The following is a 20,270-nucleotide window of genomic DNA, read 5'->3' on the forward strand; positions in this document are numbered from 1 at the left end:
TGGCCTCACAACAGACAAAAGATTCAGCTCCTGTATCAGTAGTTTGGGCAATGTGGAAGGGTTGCACTGTTGGGGAGAAAGAGGAGGCTCAGCAGCCCCTCCTGAACCCCTGCCCTGGGACGTTCACCTGTAGAGCTGGGAGCAGCTTGTTTTGGCCAAGTGGCAGCAGAGCACTCCCGAGAAACCTCGTGTGGGTCGAGAAGTGACTTAGGGTTTCTTTCTTTGTGTTGATGTGGCATGAAGCATTGCATCTTCCTCCTCTGAAGGCAGTTTTAAGGGCGACAGTCATGGGAAATGGCTTTCTGCAGGTTCACTCTTGCCAGAGTTTACTGATACAGTCTGGGGAGCTGTAATGCCTGTGGCTTCCCGTGCCTTCCACAAAGCCTCTGAGGATAATTGCAAGCATTTTGTCAATGTAATGGACCAAAGCCACCACAGTTGTTATGGGCTGATTCATGCGAGAATGGTCTAAAGAGTCTCCATTTCTGCTGCCACTTCTGTAGTTTCCTGAAAAAAAAAAAAAAAAAAGTATGATTTCTTGGCTTAAACATCAATGGGAGAGGCAAATTCATAATTCTGTAACTGTTTTGATTGCAGTTTGTTGTTGTAGTCTGTTCAGAATAAAGCTACACTGCGTGAGTCATAAGAATTTACTAGATAGAAAACAGAGTTGTAATGTTAAGAGGTGCTTTTGCTTCACAAATAACTAGTTCTCGATGCATGTCAGGTCTATGTGGCTGGAAGCCTTTTTTAATCTTGTGTCTGTGTGTGCACGCATTGTAAGGGCACTGCTTTTCAACTATGCAGTAATCCCTGATAGGTTGCCTGAACTTTTAGATTCTGCGTGACTTTTGTGCTCCTCGTACTCTAATATAGACTTTTTTATACAGGTCTTGCTTTGTAATAGTTTCAAAGTGACCATGACTATAACCAGAAGGGTTATTTAAGCAGCAAACTAACTAAAAAATAAATCTGAAATGCCTGTCAAACTGATGAGATGACAGTGTCAATAACAATGTTTCCTTTTTATTTTGTGATCAATCACTGTAAGAAGTCTAAAAGTATGTAATCTGGTCTGCACTGCTGTCCGCAGCTTTCTGTTCACTACGAACATTAACTATTAAAACAGCTTGGTTTTTTTTTTTGTTTTTTTTTTTTTGTTTTTATGACTAGCCCAGCAGTGTACATAATATGTGTGTGTATATATATATATATATGTACACACATATATACATATTATGCAGAGGTGTGTAGAAGACCTTTAAAACAAGGTTTTGTGCAAGATCACCACCTCCCATTCCTAGCGTAGCACAGATGTTGGTGCTGCAGTCCCAGGCCTTGCCAGGTCCTGCAAATGTACAAATGCAACCAAGGAGCTGAACTTGGAGGGGAAAGCTGCCAAGAGATGCCAGTCTGTGTTCTAGCACCAGTGGGCTTTGTGGTTAGTTAGGGACTAGACTGATGACTTATTGTCATCTGCTACAAACAGACCCTACCACGACTCCCAGGCAGAGGAGCCCTGGACTCATACTCTTTATTTTTGGTGAGCTAAAGGGAAGAAAAATCCCTATACCCTTCCTGATTTCTTGTATCAATGCCAAATGTGAAGTCATGGTTGCATTGCTGCATGACAGCTTTTGAAAGGATTAATAAAATAAAGAGGAGAAATTATGGTTCTACCACTGTTGGTATTTGTGGTAGAGGATTAAATTAGGATAGAAGTTTCCTAGAGTCACAGTTCCTTAATATTATTAAAGTTTGTTGTGCTTTTTAAAACAGAAGACAGAATTGCAGAATGAAAATGAAAAAAAAAAAAAAAAGTGACATCTTGGGGGATGAAGGGAGGGGGCAGATGAGAAATGCCTTGAGCAAAAATCAGGTAGTCTTGGTCAAGCAGGTTATGGGGGGATCTGTAGAGTTAGTCCTGCAAACCAGCTAGAAACAGTCTCTGTTGAAAAGGAGCTGAATATCCAAAACAGAGAAGACTTACGCAGAAACAGAATTATAATGGGAGAAACTGATTAAAAGGAATTAAGTCATTCTTTTCTTTTTTTTCCTCTGGAAAATTTCTCTAATTTTCGTTTTTTTTTTTTTTTTTTTTTTTTTTTTAATAGTCCACATAAAGCAGCTTTCAGAGATGTGCTTTAATAATGTCACCACGAGTAATAGTTTTGTCATACTTGAGATATACATTTCAGTACAGCTGTAGTAATGTATTATTATTATAAATTGGAACAATGCCATGTAAAAACTTTGAAGCAGGCAAATGTGAAACCAACCAGAGAAATGTATTCACAACCAGTAATAATTAAAAATGATTATTTTATAAGCTCTCCCTAGTCTTATCTAAGATCTAAATTTAGATTTTGCCAACGTATCCTAGAAACGCTTTTCCCAACAAAATATCTAGTTGTCTGCTGATTCATAATGTCACAGTGGCCTGACCTACAACCTGCCACTGAATTCTTGGCTGTGATGTTGTGCTTTAAGAGAATTCCATCCTTTTACAGTTTATGATTTTTTGTCCTTAAAGTTTCATTTAATAGGCCCTTCCTTTCCTGGTTTCCATCCTGACAGAGTTCATCTACTTTTCCTCTGTATCATTCATTACTTGACTCCTTCTTTGCTCTTCATTCATCTCCCCCAATTAAATGGCCTGTCCTTCTCATCTCTATTTCTACAGCTGGAAGTTTTGTAGATTCTGACTGTGTAAGTGAGCCTAATGGGTTGGGAGTGTTCCCAGTGAATATTTATGACCTTGTGACAGCTGTCTCTGTAAAACAGTGACAGTTTCCTCAAAAAATGGAGAGAGAAATACATGACAGGCTTTCTGTTTCACTTGGGTTTTTAGCATAATTTTTGCCCATTCACCCTCCATAGTCTCCCTTCTGTTGATTATGCAAAGCTTTGATTTGATCCTATTAGGTTGTATCTATAATATTCTTAGTTTGTTTACTTTAATGTGATTCATAGCTATGGGCTGCCTTGGTTGTGGCAATAAAAATACCCCAACACCCACAATTAATTGTGGTCTCTGAATGGTAGAAATAACTGGTATTTGCAGACAGAAGTTGAGCATTGTTATTAATGCAAGAAGTGGGAGGTGGAAGGGGCTATAAAAGTCCTTTCAAGTCAGTGAATTTATTCTCCCTTTGTCATTACAAAAAAAAAAAAAAAAAAAAAAAAAAGTCTGTTTATGTTGATTTTGCCTAAAAGGTATAATTTTAATAAGAACAGGTTTCTAATTTGCTAAGTATGACATGCATATAAAGAAATAGTCTTTTCCTGGGGGAGTGTGTCCTGTCTAAATGTACAAAACACACATGGGTTGAAAATAGGTTGTACAGTTGTGGTGTTTTTTTTTTTTTTTGGAACATACTAGCTTATTTCCTCCCTCCATTTATCCCTTGTGTCCCAGTTGAAAGAATGTTTCTTAAAAAGCAGCTTGCAAGGAAACTTGTAATGGAGCGGTAGTTCACTGCAAAAATATAGTGAATGTTGGTTAAATGAAGAAATCACAACCATAATTGAACAGGCAGCTTATGGAACCAGACATTTAGATGTGTGTCATCTCCAGTTAGCAAGTTTGTTGAGTAAACTGGGCTGTGTAATTCAAAGAAGAAACCTTCTCAGCTTTTTGTTGCTCATTTACCCCCAGGAACTCATGCTTAGGGGACAGCAGGGGATTTCAGCACTTCTCTGAAGCAAATGGTTACCAGAATTGCAGCTGTAAGGCGCCTGTGGAACTTGATCTAAAAACAGATTTGTACCTGCAATTAGTTGCATCCAGGGGTGGACTTCACAGCCTGCAGCAGAAAGGGTGAAATTTATCTTCGCGTCATGAATGTAATGAAAGTCTTGACCCAGTGCCACTAATAGCTGTGCTTTAGGTGCCACTAATAGCTGTGCCTGAGGTTCCACAATCTTGTGGCTCTTTTTTAAGTAGTTAGGATAGCAACGTCTCCAGGCTGTGAAAAGGATTTCGTTCCTAGCTGGGTAATAGTGGAGAACAGAGAGGCTTCATTCATTTCTTTGTGTCTCGTAGACATCAGGTTTCTAGTATTTTTGGTAAATGCATGTAACTGTGTTGTTATTATAGGTCTTATTGTCTGTTGTGTCACTTCAGGTTTCCTTAGTACCTTTTTTAACTGTGCTTTCTGTCTGAGATGAGAATTTCTGTGGGATAAGAGAGCTATGCTTTTTCATTTAACTTGGTTCAAGGTTACTGGTTATGCTGGAAAAAGCCAGTTGGATGAGATTTAGACTATAAAATACCTTGATAGACAGCTGAGGGTTATTGGAGGAGGTGAACTAACTAGGACAAAATTCTAAAAGCTATTAAAGAAATTGATTTTTTTCCCCTCTTTTTTTTTTTTTTTTTTTGGGGGGGGGGGGAGGGGGTGGGGGGTGAAGGGGATGATTCCTTAGGCTATTTTAATAATCTATGAAGTTTATCAATGAATGATACTAGAAAAAGCGATAATCAGAACAGGATGTGCATAAGTACTTGTGACTATTTTAAAGTACAGGATTAGTTCAAGGTGCTTTGAGACTCATCCTTCTGGGGCACATGGAAATGTTACACATGCAGCCTTTCCTGAAGGAATTTAATAACAGTGCCCCCACCCCCAATGTTTGGTTGAAAAATGGAGATTTCGATGACCTTAAGAAATGTTTGGTTTCCATTTCAAAATCACTTCCTTAGATTTCTGTTTTTTTTTGACTGAACTGGTTCATTGCTATCATGAATCATGTTTGATATCTAATGTGCCTTTTTTATGGCAAGACCAACATTTAACTTAATTCTATTTGAAGAAAACTCAGTCAAGGAGGAAACCTTTCAAGGACTGATTCAATCCATTACTAAGTAAAAAGGCTACAGTTTTCAAATGCCATCACAGTGGGTTTTCCAAGGAATCTGGGGCCAAAATGTCTTCAAAATACAGTGGGTGCAAGGCTTTTAACTTATTTTGAATCTTGAGGAAACCGTAAGGCTAATCCCATTTTTATGCACTAAATAAGTTTTACTCAAAGAGGAAGAGCTTTTACATGCAGAATTCAGAAATACTCTCTGTTTTATTGTTTGCAAGTGCTTATCTTTTACACCACAGTTATTAGCATGTTTCTCATTTGATGCCTATTAAACTGACACAGTATAGTCTAATAGTAATATTTTCCATGGCCTTTATTCATTTCAGTGATGTTGGATTTCCCTAGTTTTGAGCATGCACAATTTAGTAAGGTACTTGACAGTCCTACAACAAAATAAGCTAATGCTCTCTGCAGTGTGGTGATGCAGTGTGCCTCATTTTTGTCAGGTTTCCAGGTGGCTGCTTAGCCCTGGTACGATGATGGTGAGCTATTGGAAAACAATCTTACTTTCATGAAGCTGAGCTGTGAAGGGGGGGGGGGGGAGGGCTATTCTTTTGCAGATTATAAATAGTGCAAGAGTCGCTGCTGGTGTGTGGAGGTCACTCTGCTGCTGCATTTTGAGGAGCTGTGAAATTCAAGCTTCTGTAAGGGAACCTGTCTTCTTACACGGGCTTCTGAGCAGGGACAGATTTATGTTGTAGTGAGCACAAAATGTCCATGAACAGAAAACAGTTGTAAGAATTTCATCTTCTGCTATCTTTTTCTATTTACTGATTATTTCCTGACCAGAGGCTTTACAGGCTTTTATAAAACTTTATTTTACACCCTAAATTCCAAGTGAGTCTTAGAATTGTTCTGCCATAAAAATCTATGTGGTAATTACTAATATGGTGAGTACAGTACAAAATACCAAGATGAGTGTGATGTGAAGAAAGTGGCTATCTTATAGCATAAGGGAGAGGGGGCAGGCTGGTAAATCTTACTTCAGTACAATCCTTAGAATGAATTTCAGTGGCTGTTTTTAAGCAGGAGAAAAAATCTGACCATTTTTTAAAAATTAAAGTTTGTATTGATCTCTTCTGACTGTCTTAAAAATGCAGTTTTTCAGTGAGATGCTATGCTTGTTTAGTCCAAAAATATTCTTGGGAAGGATGACTTCATAACATGTATTGGACAGCAGCTGTAACTTTTGTCCTGCTTGTTGTTGATTATATGGGCAAATGATGAAAAATTATGCTCGCCAAAGGTAAAACAGCTGGGCAGGGAAGCTTGCCGCTCTGAAGTGCCTACTGAAACTTAAAGAACAGGTCTTCTCAGGTTGGCTTTTATCACAGTGCTTAAGTATTGGTGGTTTTTGTAGTATCCTCACATTGCACAGGAGTTCACAATAAAAAGTTACTTTCATGTGGTATTGAGGAGTGTTCAGTTTTTCGTTGAATCTTGAAGGAACAAATAAATGTAATAGCACATTAATTTTAATCTCATCTTTGAAAGCAAAGCATCCAGATAGACATCAGATAAACATTGCAAGAGAAATTTAATTATTCTTTTAGGAAGCTGATAATGGGTATGCAAACAAATATGTGATTTAAGTCTGTGATAGAGTTATACTAATTGGAGATAATTATGTATAGTTAATGTATATAATATGCAGAAATATCTAGAGAGAGTTGCAGGGATTTGTCCGACTGTGTATGTTGAAAGGTGCTTTTTCTTGAGGAAGTGATTTTGTTGTCCTCTGTCTTCCTGCGCACACCCAAATTACCGCTACTATACCCCTGATTTCATGGGATAGTAACAGGTGAAACTCTTGGTTACTTGATCAATGAGCACAGTGTAAAAAACTGACTGGCTCTTACTTTAGTACATCTCTTTGAATAATGTTAGTAGGTTTCTTAGTGACCATCAGACCCGTGGAACAGAAGCTTGAGGAATGCATTTTCTGAATCTGAGTCCTCTAAAATTTGAAACGAAACAACTCTTATTGTGGTAGACAACTCAAATGTAATCTGGCAACGTCCATCCAAGGGTGACAACTAATTACAGAATTTTGTAAGCATCATAATAATAAATTAAATTTGATCAGAAATAAATACCCTTCAATTGGTTATGTGGCTCAGTTTTTGGTATACGTCTGTTAGGTGAAACTAAATGTCATGTTTTTTGAGTTGTCTTTTAAAATACTTTATCTTTTCCAGATAAAGAAAATTCCAAAGAGGGACAGGGAAGAAAAGGCTAGTGTATGTTTGCATGTGTAGGAGAACACTGTAGCATGTGTTTCTAAACTTAATTATCTTTATTCAATCAGAAATGTATTCCATGTTTGTTAAAGAAGCAACGTTTTCTGATTACATTAGACTTCTCAGGCATGTAGAGTTTCAGCCAGGGAATGTGCTTTGTTTTGAACTCAGTCAGCAACCCTTAGAAAAAATGTTTAATTAACTTTTTGCCAAAGTCAATATAGTCTATTATACTCAGAAGGCTGGATGAGCTCCCTCTGGTGGCTCATTTACATTAAAGTTCTTCTCTTTGCTTTACTTACATATCTGTTTACTCAGGCAAACAAGGCTGCTGACCCCGTGTATCAGTCAGGCATCAGTTCCTTGTGGGCTTACTTTTTAATTGAAAAACATCAATAATTTTCTTACATAATGAAACACCAGCATTTAAATTCACAGCAGTTTCCATTTGTTAGCAAAAGAAGTAAAGAGATACTGGGTAACAAAGTAAGCAAATAAAACTGAATTTACTTCCTTCTAAGTAGAAATTGCACAGTAGGTGGCAATAATTTAGGATTGGTACCCACTTACAATGGCTCAGATTTTAGTCTTAAATTTGTGAAATATTTCATTATTAAACACAGTTTTTCAAGAATGTGAAGTCTGTGTTTTCAAAATGATTTAATCCTGTGCCTGAATCACAATTTAAGGTAAAATGAATCTCAATATTAAAATTCATTTAATCTGTTTCATAGCATTAAGGGAAGCATAATACATCTCACTTGCATATGGTCTTAAAATTATGAGGCTATGAAATTTTGTGGGTCAAAGCCACTGGGTTGAAAGGGAATTTGCCACCTCTGTAATGTAAATCTCTGCAGATCTTTTCAGACTCCTTGCTGTTCTAATTTAACAGCATCTTTATCATCTTGGCAATGAAACATCCTCCCTCTTGAAGCAGTAGGAGAAAGTTCAAAGCCAAACATGCAGACTGGACATAAGTCTAAAAACTTCCTCAGTATAGAAGGTTTCTGTTATTGAACTATTTTCAGTAAAAGCTGGTTATGGAATAGAATGTATATTTATATATGTAAACAACAGAGAAATGGTAGTTCTTGGAATGCGAGTATTTAGCCAGAGATAAAACTGTAGCCAAGCATTTTTGAAGGAGGGGAGGAGGAAGAGGTCACTGTAAATGCAAATAGGAGGGAGATGGTGGTGTTTTAAGTTTTCAAGGCAGAGGTATAAAATAAAGGAAAAAATGCAGTATAATAAGCAATAGGCACCTGTAGGAAGTTGATAAAATACATTATAAAAAGTGTTTTGAATGAATATTCATGTGAATTTTTAATCAGCATCTTGTATTTTTTCGAGTCCCTTGAGCATTCCAGCACCTGAGGTTCACAAAGCAGCTAATGCTCAGCAAACATGAAAGATGTTATCTGAAAGTAAACTTCTGATATTCACACAGATGGACCTGGTTGTGAGGTTTAATTTTCAATCACAAATTGTGCATGTGTCTTTATTCTTTTTCAGATGATGATGGAGTGCACGATTCATGTTGTATTCTCAAATATACTGTGCACCTGAATGTGCATAAAGCAAACAGACAAAAACACCACCACCAAAAAGCCACCCTTGGTCATACTGTTTAATTATATATAGCCAGTACCAGCAGCGGGTGGGCTAGCAAATAACTTCCTGTTGTGCAGGTTTTTTTTAGAGAAGTTTCCTGCTGTCTGAATTCAGCATATCCTTTATGCTGGTGGTCAGCTCTGGGAGAAGTGAAAAGACTAATGTTTGAGGTAATTATCGGTGTAACTTGTTCCAAACTAAGAATTGGAAATAGCCCGCTTGGTGCATGCTGGCACCACATGTATGCTTTTGCAGCTGATGGTAATTAGCATTTTGTAGTCATCCTTTGACTAAGAAATACACGGGTCCTTCTTATCCATCTGTACTAATGGCTGCTACCAGCCTTCCTTTTGTGGTTCTGTGTGAGCCATGACCTAGTTCCCTGCACTACTGAACTTCATTTTGTTCCTGATGCTCATGTCTAGAAGACTTTCAAGGTCTTATGTATAGTGCCTCTGTGTCGGCAGACAGCTTTGAATCTTGGCCAAGAACTTAAGTCCAATCTTGTTGAGTAACACCATTACTCTAAGATTGCTGGATTCAGGTTTGCAGCATTTAACCTAAGACTTAGTAGATGGATTCCACTGCTTGCTGAGTTTTGATGCTTGTCATAACGATCATTAACCACTTTCTGTAGAGAGCTGAGTTAAAACACCTTTTTACATGTATGTCATTAATAAATGACCCAATAAAGAATGGAAAATATTTTTGTAGGTGGCAACGTGTATGTTTATCCTCTATCTTTAGTACTTTTATTTTTATTTATTTATTTTTTTTTCTGTTGTAAGCATAACCCAATAACTTGGTAGGCATTTGCTGGACACCTAGACTCATGTGTGACCTGAAGTAGTATGTGGACAGCAGTGTTTAAATTTTTGACATTTTGTTTTGTTACAGTATTTTTAGAGAGCATTTTGGAAAAAGGAGCATCCCAAAAACTTATGGCTGCTGTGTTTTTGTACAATCTTTCAAGAAATCTTACTATTTATATGCATATTTCATTTATTACTTATTCATGATGGACTGATATTAGCTGCAAACCTTTCTGGGTTGGGGCCTGGAGATTTGTTGAATGGTGTTTCTGTACTGTGTTGTCTGAAGTTTTACATTGTTTTCCAAAACACTCAGAATATTTACAGAAAAAAAATGTAAAAGATGTGTGTATTTGCAGATGGGAGCCTCGACTAATAGAAATTAAAGGCAAGCATCCATAATGAGTTGTTCACTACTTAGCAAAGCAGAGGAGATGGGACAGTCTCCTCTTGACACCCATGTTTGGAACTGTGTATTTGCTGCACTTAGGAGCGAGAACATTTGGCAGGCAGTACCTGTAGTAGTCTGTGACTTGAGGGAGGCTGATGTGCTGAAGATCTGTTATTTGAAGTGAATGTCATTTGAAGGCGTCTGCCTATAGCATAGCAATGGTAGGTGACAAAAGCAGTAGTGACTCTCAGTGCAGCTTTAGTCCTTAATTTCACTGTTTGTTTACTGCCTCTCTCTGCAGTTACTGCTTACTATCATATAGACTTATTTCCTGTAGACTAGTTTCGAATATAATCCAAACCATTCCTGGTCTCAATTACCAAAATAAAATAGAAATAATGAATTTTTTCACCTCTTAAAAACAAAAACAGACAAAGAAAATACTGCAGGACCAAAATCGTGCAATAACTTAAATCTTTATGAAAGCCATGGGGCAGTTGCTGTCTCTTTGTTACCAGCACTCAACCAATTTCTTACACAAATTTTGTGAATGCATTTGTATTCCTGTTCTTAAACTAATCTACAGAAAACTGTGTTGTTACAGTGGCTCTTGTTTCATTGCTAGAAATCTAACATCAGATATATTTCTCCATGGCAGTCTGCAGGTTTATTTGATGCAACAGGCACATTTTAATAATGCACTCTCTTTTCAGCTATTAGGTTTTATTTTTTAATTTGCATTTAAAATTTTGCTTCCATTGTTTGCACTGACTTCTTTTTCAGTTTCTTTACAGAGGAAAAAGACCTGTGCTTAGTAATGCTGCTAGTGAAATGATGTGAAGGAATGTGCAATCTCCTATGAGTAGCAAGATAGAAAAAATGTCCCAAGCCATTTATTTATTTAAATTTTAATTGATTACTTCTTTAATACTTGTAATGCACTTTTATTCATAATATGTCAAATGTTACTTCTCAGCATTTCATTCAGTAATGAACCTAAAGGTGGGCAAAGGGAAAGGCGACCAAAAAAATCCTAAGGATCTGATAACATGATGGCTATATTCAAATCTATATATGTCAATTCTACACAGTGACTTCTGATATGACATCTCACAGCCATTTGATGTTCTAACTGGCAAAGAAAATGAATTCTATTCACCTCATTTAAAAAACTTTTTAAATTTTGCTTTTTAAGAGACTTTGCTTGCACCAGAATTCTGCTTAAAGTGTTTCTACTCCTGAGGTTCCTCTGTTGGATGCCAGCACATGGTGAAGAACATTTAAGATATACTGGTCCAGATAGCAGAGAACAGGTTTTCCCATTCAGAGGAAAAGATTTCTGTAATCCAGTGCATATTGCTTTGAAATATTTGGACATTTTAAAATAATTACACTCCTCAATTGTATTTGTCTAAAGATATCTTTCCTATTTGTCCTAATTCTAGAATTAACTTTGCAGTGCAGTAGGTTTTAACTTTTACTTTCTTTCTTTTGAACTGTGAGGGATGGGAGAAGATCTAAGGGAATTTTTCATTTATCTAAAAATTTCATTTGGTTCTGGTGTCACATAACTTGAGGATGCTGTGAAGCCGAAGGGATTGGTTTTCATCAGTCTTGTTTGGTCTGCTTTAGATAACTGCTACCTGCATTTTTAATTTAGGTGACAGAAACTTTTGTTAGTTAGTGACAGAACTTCATCCCAGTTGATCATTATCTAGTATAGGTATCCACTTCCACAGCTGCTGTGATGATCACACTTGCTTCTCTGTACCTACGATGTAAATGTGGCTGAAAGGAACAAAATGTAGCCTGCATAAAATTTGCTAATGTAGGTGAGCTTTGTGTTTGTCTCAAAACTTAATATAAGAGAGTAACCCCTATTTTAAGGGAAAGAAAACCATCCTAATTATTTGTGAGTGAGTGGTCTCATTTTCTGATTCTTCCTTCCTAGTATAACATTGTAAATTTTATACTGATTGTATATGTGGAGATTACTTTACTATGAAATTTCTGAAGAAAAGAACAAATTGTGTTTAAAGGGTGTTATTGGGGATATTTATATATATTTGTGTATGTGTGTGTTAATAAATACAGGTGCATGAATACATACTTGGTATGTAACCTTAATTTATAGCTGTGTGCTGATATACTTTTGATAGGCTGACATCAAATTTCATTTAAAACTGCAGGCAGGATTCTTTTCTTTAGGACGTATCTATAAATTCTTCCTAAATGTGCCTCCTCATGATACCCTTTTTTATTATTAATTGTCTGTAGTTATGTGCTTGACCCTTTTGTAATTTTGTCATCTCTGCAGGTCAGAGGTGAGATACTCAGTTGCTTTGATGCACTTGTTAATATCGGAGGGAAATGGAGTGGTTCCTTTTCAGAAATTTTGGTTTACAGATGGCTTTGTACTTCATACAGCAGTACATCTAGGAGCACTGTGCATCGAAGTACAGTAATGGAACATCATCTAGTCCAGCCTCTTTTGATAAAACCACTCTATTTTGTTGTCTTCTTAAATAAAGTTGAGATCAGGTGAGGTGGTTGAGTTACACTTATTCTTTTTAAGTTTCTCAGTAATAAAGTGATGGTAGTATAGCTGCGAAGCCAATGTATATTAAAGTTACCCTTGAGGACACTGGAGGGATAGATTAGGTCAGCTGAGATGCTTGGAGTGTATAGGAAACATGGTAATAGGTGTGGAAATATTTATGAGGGTGTATGATCTCACCAGTTCAATAGCGTGTATGAGGAGCAGAGGGAGTGCAGTATATGCAAGGTGTATAACTTTTCTGCACTATTTCTGAAGACAGTGAAACACATTCCTAGATGCCAGATCAATAGGCTGTAAGTTTGTACCTTTTCTTATATTGTACATCATAGCCGATGTTTCTTTTTGACAAATGCAGAGTCAACCCTACCAACATCTAAGCACTTAATGTCTACAAATACTTATTTTTTCAAAATTCATCATAGCTTTTGGCTTAAAGACCATATAGAGGATTGATGGCTACAGTACATCTAAAGATGATTTTATGCTGAGTAAAAATGAATTACCTGTTGCTGATAGTGATTTTATGCAGGGGGCTGTACCATAAACTATAGCTGGTCAGATTCACTTCACTGCAGTGGGCTTGTGTGAATGAATATGGGTGACTGAAAGCTGTGTGTGGTCTACTCCGAATTGCGATTAGTAGTGTTTTAAACTGTAGGTGAGAAGGGGGGTACTTCTCTGGGGAGGTTACTTACTTTGGGAGCTCTTGAGCGTGGATTGCTTTTTGTGTAATTTAGATCAGTTACTAACAGCTCGCCCAAAACCTAGCTGTCTTCTCTGACACATCACCTTTACCTGCTCCAGATCACCAGTTACTGAGATCACCAGATCACTCTGTTACTGGCACCCTTCAAGGCTGAAGCACCAGCTTGGTGCTGCAGGAGCAGGCCTTGCCCAGGCCACCATTATGTGGTGCCTCGGGTGAGGCACAGCACTGCAGCTCTGGCCTGCTGGGCTGAGTGTCTGCTGAAAGTAATACTGCTTGGACAGAGCACCCACACTGACCCCTGGGGGGAATGGGAGCAGGTTAACATGATTTCCAAGTGGACATAATATGTACTTCTCTCTATATAACATATATATATATATAACATTTCAATATAATATGTATGTCACTTTATAGAAGATACAGAGATAAAATCACTTCATAGGATTAAAAAACAAACAAACAAACAAAAAATCCCACTAAAATCTATAGATATAAAATCTATCTATAGAATGCATGGATATAAAATTACTTCATAAGATCTTACTTTATAGGTAATTCATAACTTTAAAGGATCTGAGGGAGTAGAATTCAGGTGCAGTACAGTCCTGTAGAGCAAGGGAGGCAAGACCCGGGATCTGACACACGGTTTACATTTTCCATCTGCCTTCAGGCTTGCACCTTTTTATCCTTTGCTCGCTCTTTTGTAGCAGGGCTGTGCTCGGCTCTAGGTGGCCATGCTCTGAGATGGGGTAGGAAGTGACTGAGGGGAACACAGAAGGCTGCAAGTCATCCTCTAACTGTTAGGAAGCACTTTGGGACTCTAAAAATACAGTGTGAGTTGAAATTAATTGGTTTGTTTTTTCTCCTTGATGCATTCTGATACAGCACTGCTGTTAGGAGATGATAGGTATATTAACATTAGATGCAAAAGCTTTACATTTTCTAATTCTATATATCGTAACTGAAAAAAGAGAGGGAACACAGGAGTGGGGGACAGAAAAATGATCCCAGCCCCACCTCTGCCACTGACTTCTATGGTTGTGCTTTTGGGTATGTCCTGTAGCCTCCAACAGCCTGCTTAATTTTGAAGCAGCGGTGCTCTCCACGTTTCTACACACAGTGTTTGGCAGCTTGGTTGTTTTGGGCTTGGTTTAGCACTCTGGCTGGGAGTCTTCTGGGTGGGAAGTAAATTATTCAGCGTATGTACAGTGTGGGCAATGTCATGCTAATCTGAAATCTTGGCATGGGAAAGAAATGTAACTAGTAAATCGGTTAAGCAGAATGCAAACATGGACTTGCTTAATGGTAATGTTTATCCCTTGCTCTCGATCAGATTTTTTGTTTTGTAGTTGTTAATGGGATTGATAAGTTCACGGCGGGGGAAGGGGCCACAAGATTCAGTCATTTTAAAAAGAACTAAGCACATCACACCCTATAAGGTTTTTATTTTGGCTAATTCAGAAAGACATACATGGGATTAAAGAGATTAATGGTTAACCTAGAAATCTCTGACAGAATTATTGCCACAGTATCAAAAGGGAGGTTGACTTAAAAAAAAAAAAAAAAAAGGACATGGAAAAGACACTACCAGAAAGGTCATTTTAATACTCAAAACAACTAGTTATTTACCAATGCTTTTATCAAAGAGGTAGGTGATTAGCATGGTAAAGCAGGGCCAGATTTAGGGATTCTTTCCCCATAGGAAAGAAAAGAGTTTATCTGTAGCTTTAAAACTTTCTGTTAAGCTAACAAGGAATTTCCTTTACATTATAGTATATTGTAAGGTTAACAGTTAAACTTTACCAGTCTGGTATATGACATTTCTTGTCTTTGAATACTGTCAAAATATGTCATTATATTGCACCTGTTTTCATAAGCAGGAGCTTGCCTTTTTTCCTGCATTTATATTTAAAATTCAGAAAGATCTTCCTGTGTACATTAAAAGCTGTGTAAACATACATTCAAACTAACTTGGGAATATCAGAGAGTAAGGATGGAACAAACATGTAAAATATAACTAAAAATCTGTAAAGGAACAGTGTAAATGGCAATAGACTTCATTTTGTTCTTTGTAAGTCGATTTCACTAGTACAGGTGTATGTGTGATGTGCAGAAGTACATGCACACATCTTGCAGCCTCTGTAAACTCTCCTACAGGTTACGGTGCTTTGTTAATGCCTTTGATAAACCCCTGTGCTAGAGTGCGTTAACATACCTTAACTTAAACTGCTGATGTAGAACTGGGATGGCAGAGTAAATCAGCTCCCAACTTCTCTCAGCTTTGTCTTTTGTAAGCTCTGTTGACTTGAACTGAGAAATAGTAACTAAAATAGTGGGCTGGTGAATCAACAGTGTGATAAATCCTCCCCATGTTGTTTTGTAGAAAAATCCAGGCTATAGGCAATGCAATCATTTCTTGATAGAACTCAAAATACAACTGTATAATGCATACAGTGCAATAGAAATAAAGATGGTTTATTCCAAGGCCAGGGTAATACTTTTTAAAATTCTTTTTAAATTGACAACATATTAGGACATTGTTGATGTTTGCTCTGTTTTTGTTTGTTTGTTTGTTTGTTTTTCCCCCTGTTTTCATTCCTGTATTATTTATACAGTGTTAACTATTTGATTTCCGATCTAAATATTTCTTATTCTAAATCAAAATCTGTTTTGCATGCATTCTTAATATTTATCAAGACTAGTAAATATTTTTAAGAGGTGTAATGGCATAAAAGTTTTTTTTCTTCATACCTATTTTGGTAATGCAGCACCTTGGATATTCTCCTATTGTCTTGCATTTGGGAGCAGGGGAGGGGGTGAGAGATTTTCTGTGCACTTTCCTTTTTACAAGTGAGAGACCAGAAGCTGCTGGGTAGGGAAAGCTCACGTAACTAACTTGTGCAGGGTGTGTGACTACTGTAAAGACACGTGTGCCTGCCTTTGACGTCCCCTGCTGAGCTGCTACTGGGGATGTCTTAGGAGAAGGAGAGCACAGCAAAGGGTTAACTTCTTACTGTCAGCCTCGGGAAGGCACATTTGCAATCGCTCCCAGTCTTGTCTTCATTTTTACACCTCATTCGCTCACCGCTGCTCTTCACTTCCAGGCAGATCCTTTGACCTAAGCAGATTATTGTAGACGCATGAAGGACACAGCAAGCTATCCGTGCTTTTAAAGGAGGAGATTTGGGCTCCAAAATAGGACACTAAGCTTTTCAGCCTTATGCTGCTTTACCTAGTCAGCATGATGCGGTGTCTCTGGGTGCTTAGTGGACTCCCTTGGAATCGGATGGGAAACAAAAGCAGAAGTGGCAGCCGCTGCAAATGTGGGAGTCTGTGCCATTAAAGGGAAGCGATCGCTAATAAGGGCCTGCGAGACCCAGGTTTCCTTGGTTTCCATGACAGTTATTAGGTAACACAGAAATTGAATTGTCTCCCACAATGCTCTCGAGGGCTAGGGGGGAAAGGGGTGCTCCAGGGACACAGCAGAGGAGTTACGACTTGCAGCAACTCATCACTCTGAGAATGTGAAACTCTGGATTATGATGCCTTACTTCTTTGCTCGCTGTTTCTCATTTGTGTTTTCAGTTTGCTTTGCTTTACTTTTTTTTTTTTTGATGGAAGACCCTGGTGTATGCTGCACAGTTTCTCAAATAATATTTTCCCCTTTTTATTTAGAGCTGAGCTTGGCAAAGCAAGGATATGAACAATTATACAGGTGGGCTTCTCAGGGGGAGTGAAGATATAAGGCATCCAATCAGGTATTGGCAACCTGCAGCACTGTAGAAATGCCCCTCCAACAGATTTCTGTAGTTCCAGCGCGGGAGACTGCCAGCAATGGGAGAAGTTCAATGGGCAGAAACAAAGAGAAGAGCAAGGAAGTCGAGGTAAGAGGAAGGTTTCGGTTTGATACGGTAGGACAAGTATGCCTTTTGTGGCCAGTTTTTGGCTGCTCAGCAGGATGCAGTGTGCTGTAGCTTTACATGGTACACATGCTTGCAGTGTGCCTTAGCACACTGAAGCAATCTCCTGGGAGAACATCTCAGCATTATAGGAAAGAGGAGCATAATGGAAAAAAATAGAGGAAGCTACAAACTGCATTGGGGGGGGGGGGGGGGGGGGCAGTTTTAACATTTTGATTTATATGCATGCAGTCCACTAGGGCTGACAGGTGTTGCTCCTTATAAGCTGTCAAGTAGCAGTTTCTTTATAATAGGTTCGATGAAAAGTAGCTTTAATAAGATTCCTATCCCTGCTTAAAAACAACGAAATACCTTGATAAAGCCTGCCTTTCTAGTATGCATGTGTTATTCATAGCAGATGAAGGCATGAGCTCTGTAACTTACTCTTTATTATCATTTGAAAGGCACGAACATTCTTTGATTCATAAACATACCAGGGTGTGCCATCAGTAAGTATCACATATCCCGTTGTTCCAGTTAAGAAGATACTGTAGGTTCATATTATATTAATGAATAGAACAAAATATGCAGAAAATCTGTGCAATTTTCTAATAATATGTTTAAGGTTGGAATCTCTTCTACTCTGTATAGGTCGAGCATGCATTGTGTGAGACAAAAAACCCACCGACAAAACCAGACATCCCTCCCCAACCCAAAAAACAAGTAGCTTATTTCTAGATATAGTAGTAAATGTACCTGACAGATACGTGCTTTTTGCAAGCATGTTTCTTGTTTCTCTTTTTGTTGTTGTTGTTGTTCCCTGTTGCAGTATGGAAAATAAGGAACAGTTGGGGAACCAAATATGATGTCTTTTAAACGTTATCTGAGAGATGAGGGGATAAACTGCATCCCTGAAAGAAGCAGTGTTTTAACTTTTTTTGGTGCCATATATCTGACTTAGTTTTCAAGAAATTGTTGAGTTCAACAGATGATTAATACCCCTTACATGCAGAGAAGTATTGGTAAGCTTGCCGACTTTTCTTTTGAGATGCCTTCTTTGCTCAGAATTTGGCTTCTACAAGTTCATTGATTTTGGTTATTCCATTTCTTGTATATAAAGGACACACATAAACAGTGTCCTTCCCTGAAAGCAGTCCGCAGTTGCTTACTGGTAGTACTGACGTCACAGTTGATAACATTTGGAGATCTGTGTTCTGCAACAGAAAACTTTTGCTTTACTTTGTTTTTATTCTTTCAGTGGTTGGTTAAGGATGAAGGTTCAGGTGGAAACTGTTGTTCATGTTAAGACTCAACATGTGAAAAGCAGAACTATGAAACATCACCTTAAGTGCATACAGACGTGTAAAATGTTACCACAGCATAAAATTGCTCTCTGGCATTCTGGTTTTAATTTGGGGATCAGAGTTAACTGAAGAATACATGCAACATTTGCACAGAGGTCAGATGGGTGTGATAGTTAATTTAGCATGTGGGGAGAAGTGTGGGGCTTCTGATGGAAGAATTTAATATGCTTTTATACATTCCTTTCCCCTTGGGGCTGGATTGCATCATTTCCTTGAGACTCCAGTATCTCAGAAAACAAGGTATTTTCTTGAAAGTTTTGGGGTTTATATAGTAGAAAATAACAAAATGGTCAGGTTAGATAAGTTCATGGAAGTTTTCTTTCTTCTAAAAGGAATACTGAAAAACAAAAACCCAGACTTCCAGTACTCCATTGAAATGCAGTTGCAAAGCTGCCCTCTGCTGGACAGAGACGAATCATCCTGCTCCAAGACTTGCTTGTCCCTTAAGGCTTATGGATATAATTTATGCAGAGTAAAAACTCCCCAATACTACTGATGGATGTTGTAGATCAAGTGGTATAAAGACTGCATTTTTCACCTAAGCATATGTAAATTATGAAGGTACTTCAGTTTGGTTTATGGAAGTGCTTTAGGAATGGTGAACCAGGCTTTTTACTGCCCCAAAAAAGATTTCTCAGGCTTATTTAGATAGCTTTCTATCCCTGTGTTTCCTACACAGAATGGTTCTTACACGGGGGAAACTTTCTTGCTTGTACTCAGTGTTTCTGTGTGTTGGTGAGGTTACTGCTTTTCAGTTGGTTTGGGTTCATGTTATTCACTGATACTGCTTGTACAAGTACCTGGATCCTCTGCCTTTCCACTAGCAGGCAATTTGAGGTGAAAGAGCTAGATGATGGAGTTAAATGGGCTTCCTGGAGGAGTGAGAGCATCCAGATAGTTTGGGAAGATGTGGAAAAAAGAAGTATCTTCTAATTGCTATGATAACAGTTGTTAGGATTGTATGCCAAAGCTTGGTCGTTGCTTGAGAATTTAATGGGATTTCCTTGCAACAGCATTAAAATTTATCAAGAAGTGCTCATCTTCTGTCTAGTGGCGTGGCAGAGCTCACCGCAGTGTAGGGTTTACTAGGTTCACAGTGAATTACGTAAGTTTGGCTGACATAAGAACCTTAGTTGTGTACAATTCATGCTGCAGCTGATTCCATAACGCTGTTCTGTGCTTATAGTCACTCCTAGACATGCTTTGTCTGAAGGTTTTAATAAGGCTCTGTGCACACTTCTGGATGATGGCCAGATTCTTAAGAATAAGTGCCGTATTAATTATGGGCCACTGCACTATTAATGATGTGTAACAAGTGTCCATAATGGATATATGACAAATATTAGGAAAAGCAACAAATATTAGGAATATCAACATGACAACAGTGGCCAGAGGAAACTTTTTAAAGTAATGTTTCTATGCAATATCCTTTTTGGGAGCAACAACTTTTGTGTACTCTATTCCTGTAATTTTTAGGTTATTTTCCTCAAGAATTAATGGAAGTTGTAGTTAACAAGTGCTTTGGTATCAAATTTAAGTAGGGTGCTTCTTTGAGTGTTGTCTAAAGATTTAGGTGTTTTTTTTTTTCTTTCCATAATAAAACACTGAAAATCCTGAAGTGTTTTATACCACGTTACAGCAGCTCTGTACTACGTTTCCATATACAGGTATAACTCTAATTAGTTTGTTTCACTGATTTTAGGAAGGTTTGACATTCATTAGTGCTACCTGGTTTGGCCAAAGCATTGGACTGAACAACTTGTCCATCTTATTCTCTAACAAATGCTGTTGGAAAAGATTGTTGCAGAA

The 20,270-nt window shown here is 37.9% G+C and overlaps 1 protein-coding gene across 13 annotated transcripts in view; it reads left to right on the top strand.

The window, feature by feature from the left end:
* MARCHF1 (membrane associated ring-CH-type finger 1) overlaps window positions 1–20,270 on the top strand; it is a 295,689-nt gene that overhangs the window by 143,619 nt on the left and 131,800 nt on the right. For 3 of the 13 annotated variants that reach the window (XM_072037344.1, XM_072037338.1, XM_027456481.3), the window contains one exon: window positions 16,874–17,082. The exons of 9 other annotated variants lie outside the window; for them this stretch is intronic. Coding sequence is in view for 2 of the 4 variants with exons in the window: in XM_027456481.3 (XP_027312282.1) it covers window positions 16,984–17,082 (99 nt within the window). In the remaining 2 variants the exon portion in view is untranslated. Of the gene's footprint in view, window positions 1–16,314; window positions 16,608–16,873; window positions 17,083–20,270 lie in introns of those variants that run through there. One more of the 13 variants, XM_072037346.1, reaches the window with a different exon arrangement.

Source organism: Anas platyrhynchos, chromosome 4 (genome assembly GCF_047663525.1).
Source record: "Anas platyrhynchos isolate ZD024472 breed Pekin duck chromosome 4, IASCAAS_PekinDuck_T2T, whole genome shotgun sequence".
NCBI classification, from domain to species: Eukaryota; Metazoa; Chordata; class Aves; order Anseriformes; family Anatidae; genus Anas; species Anas platyrhynchos.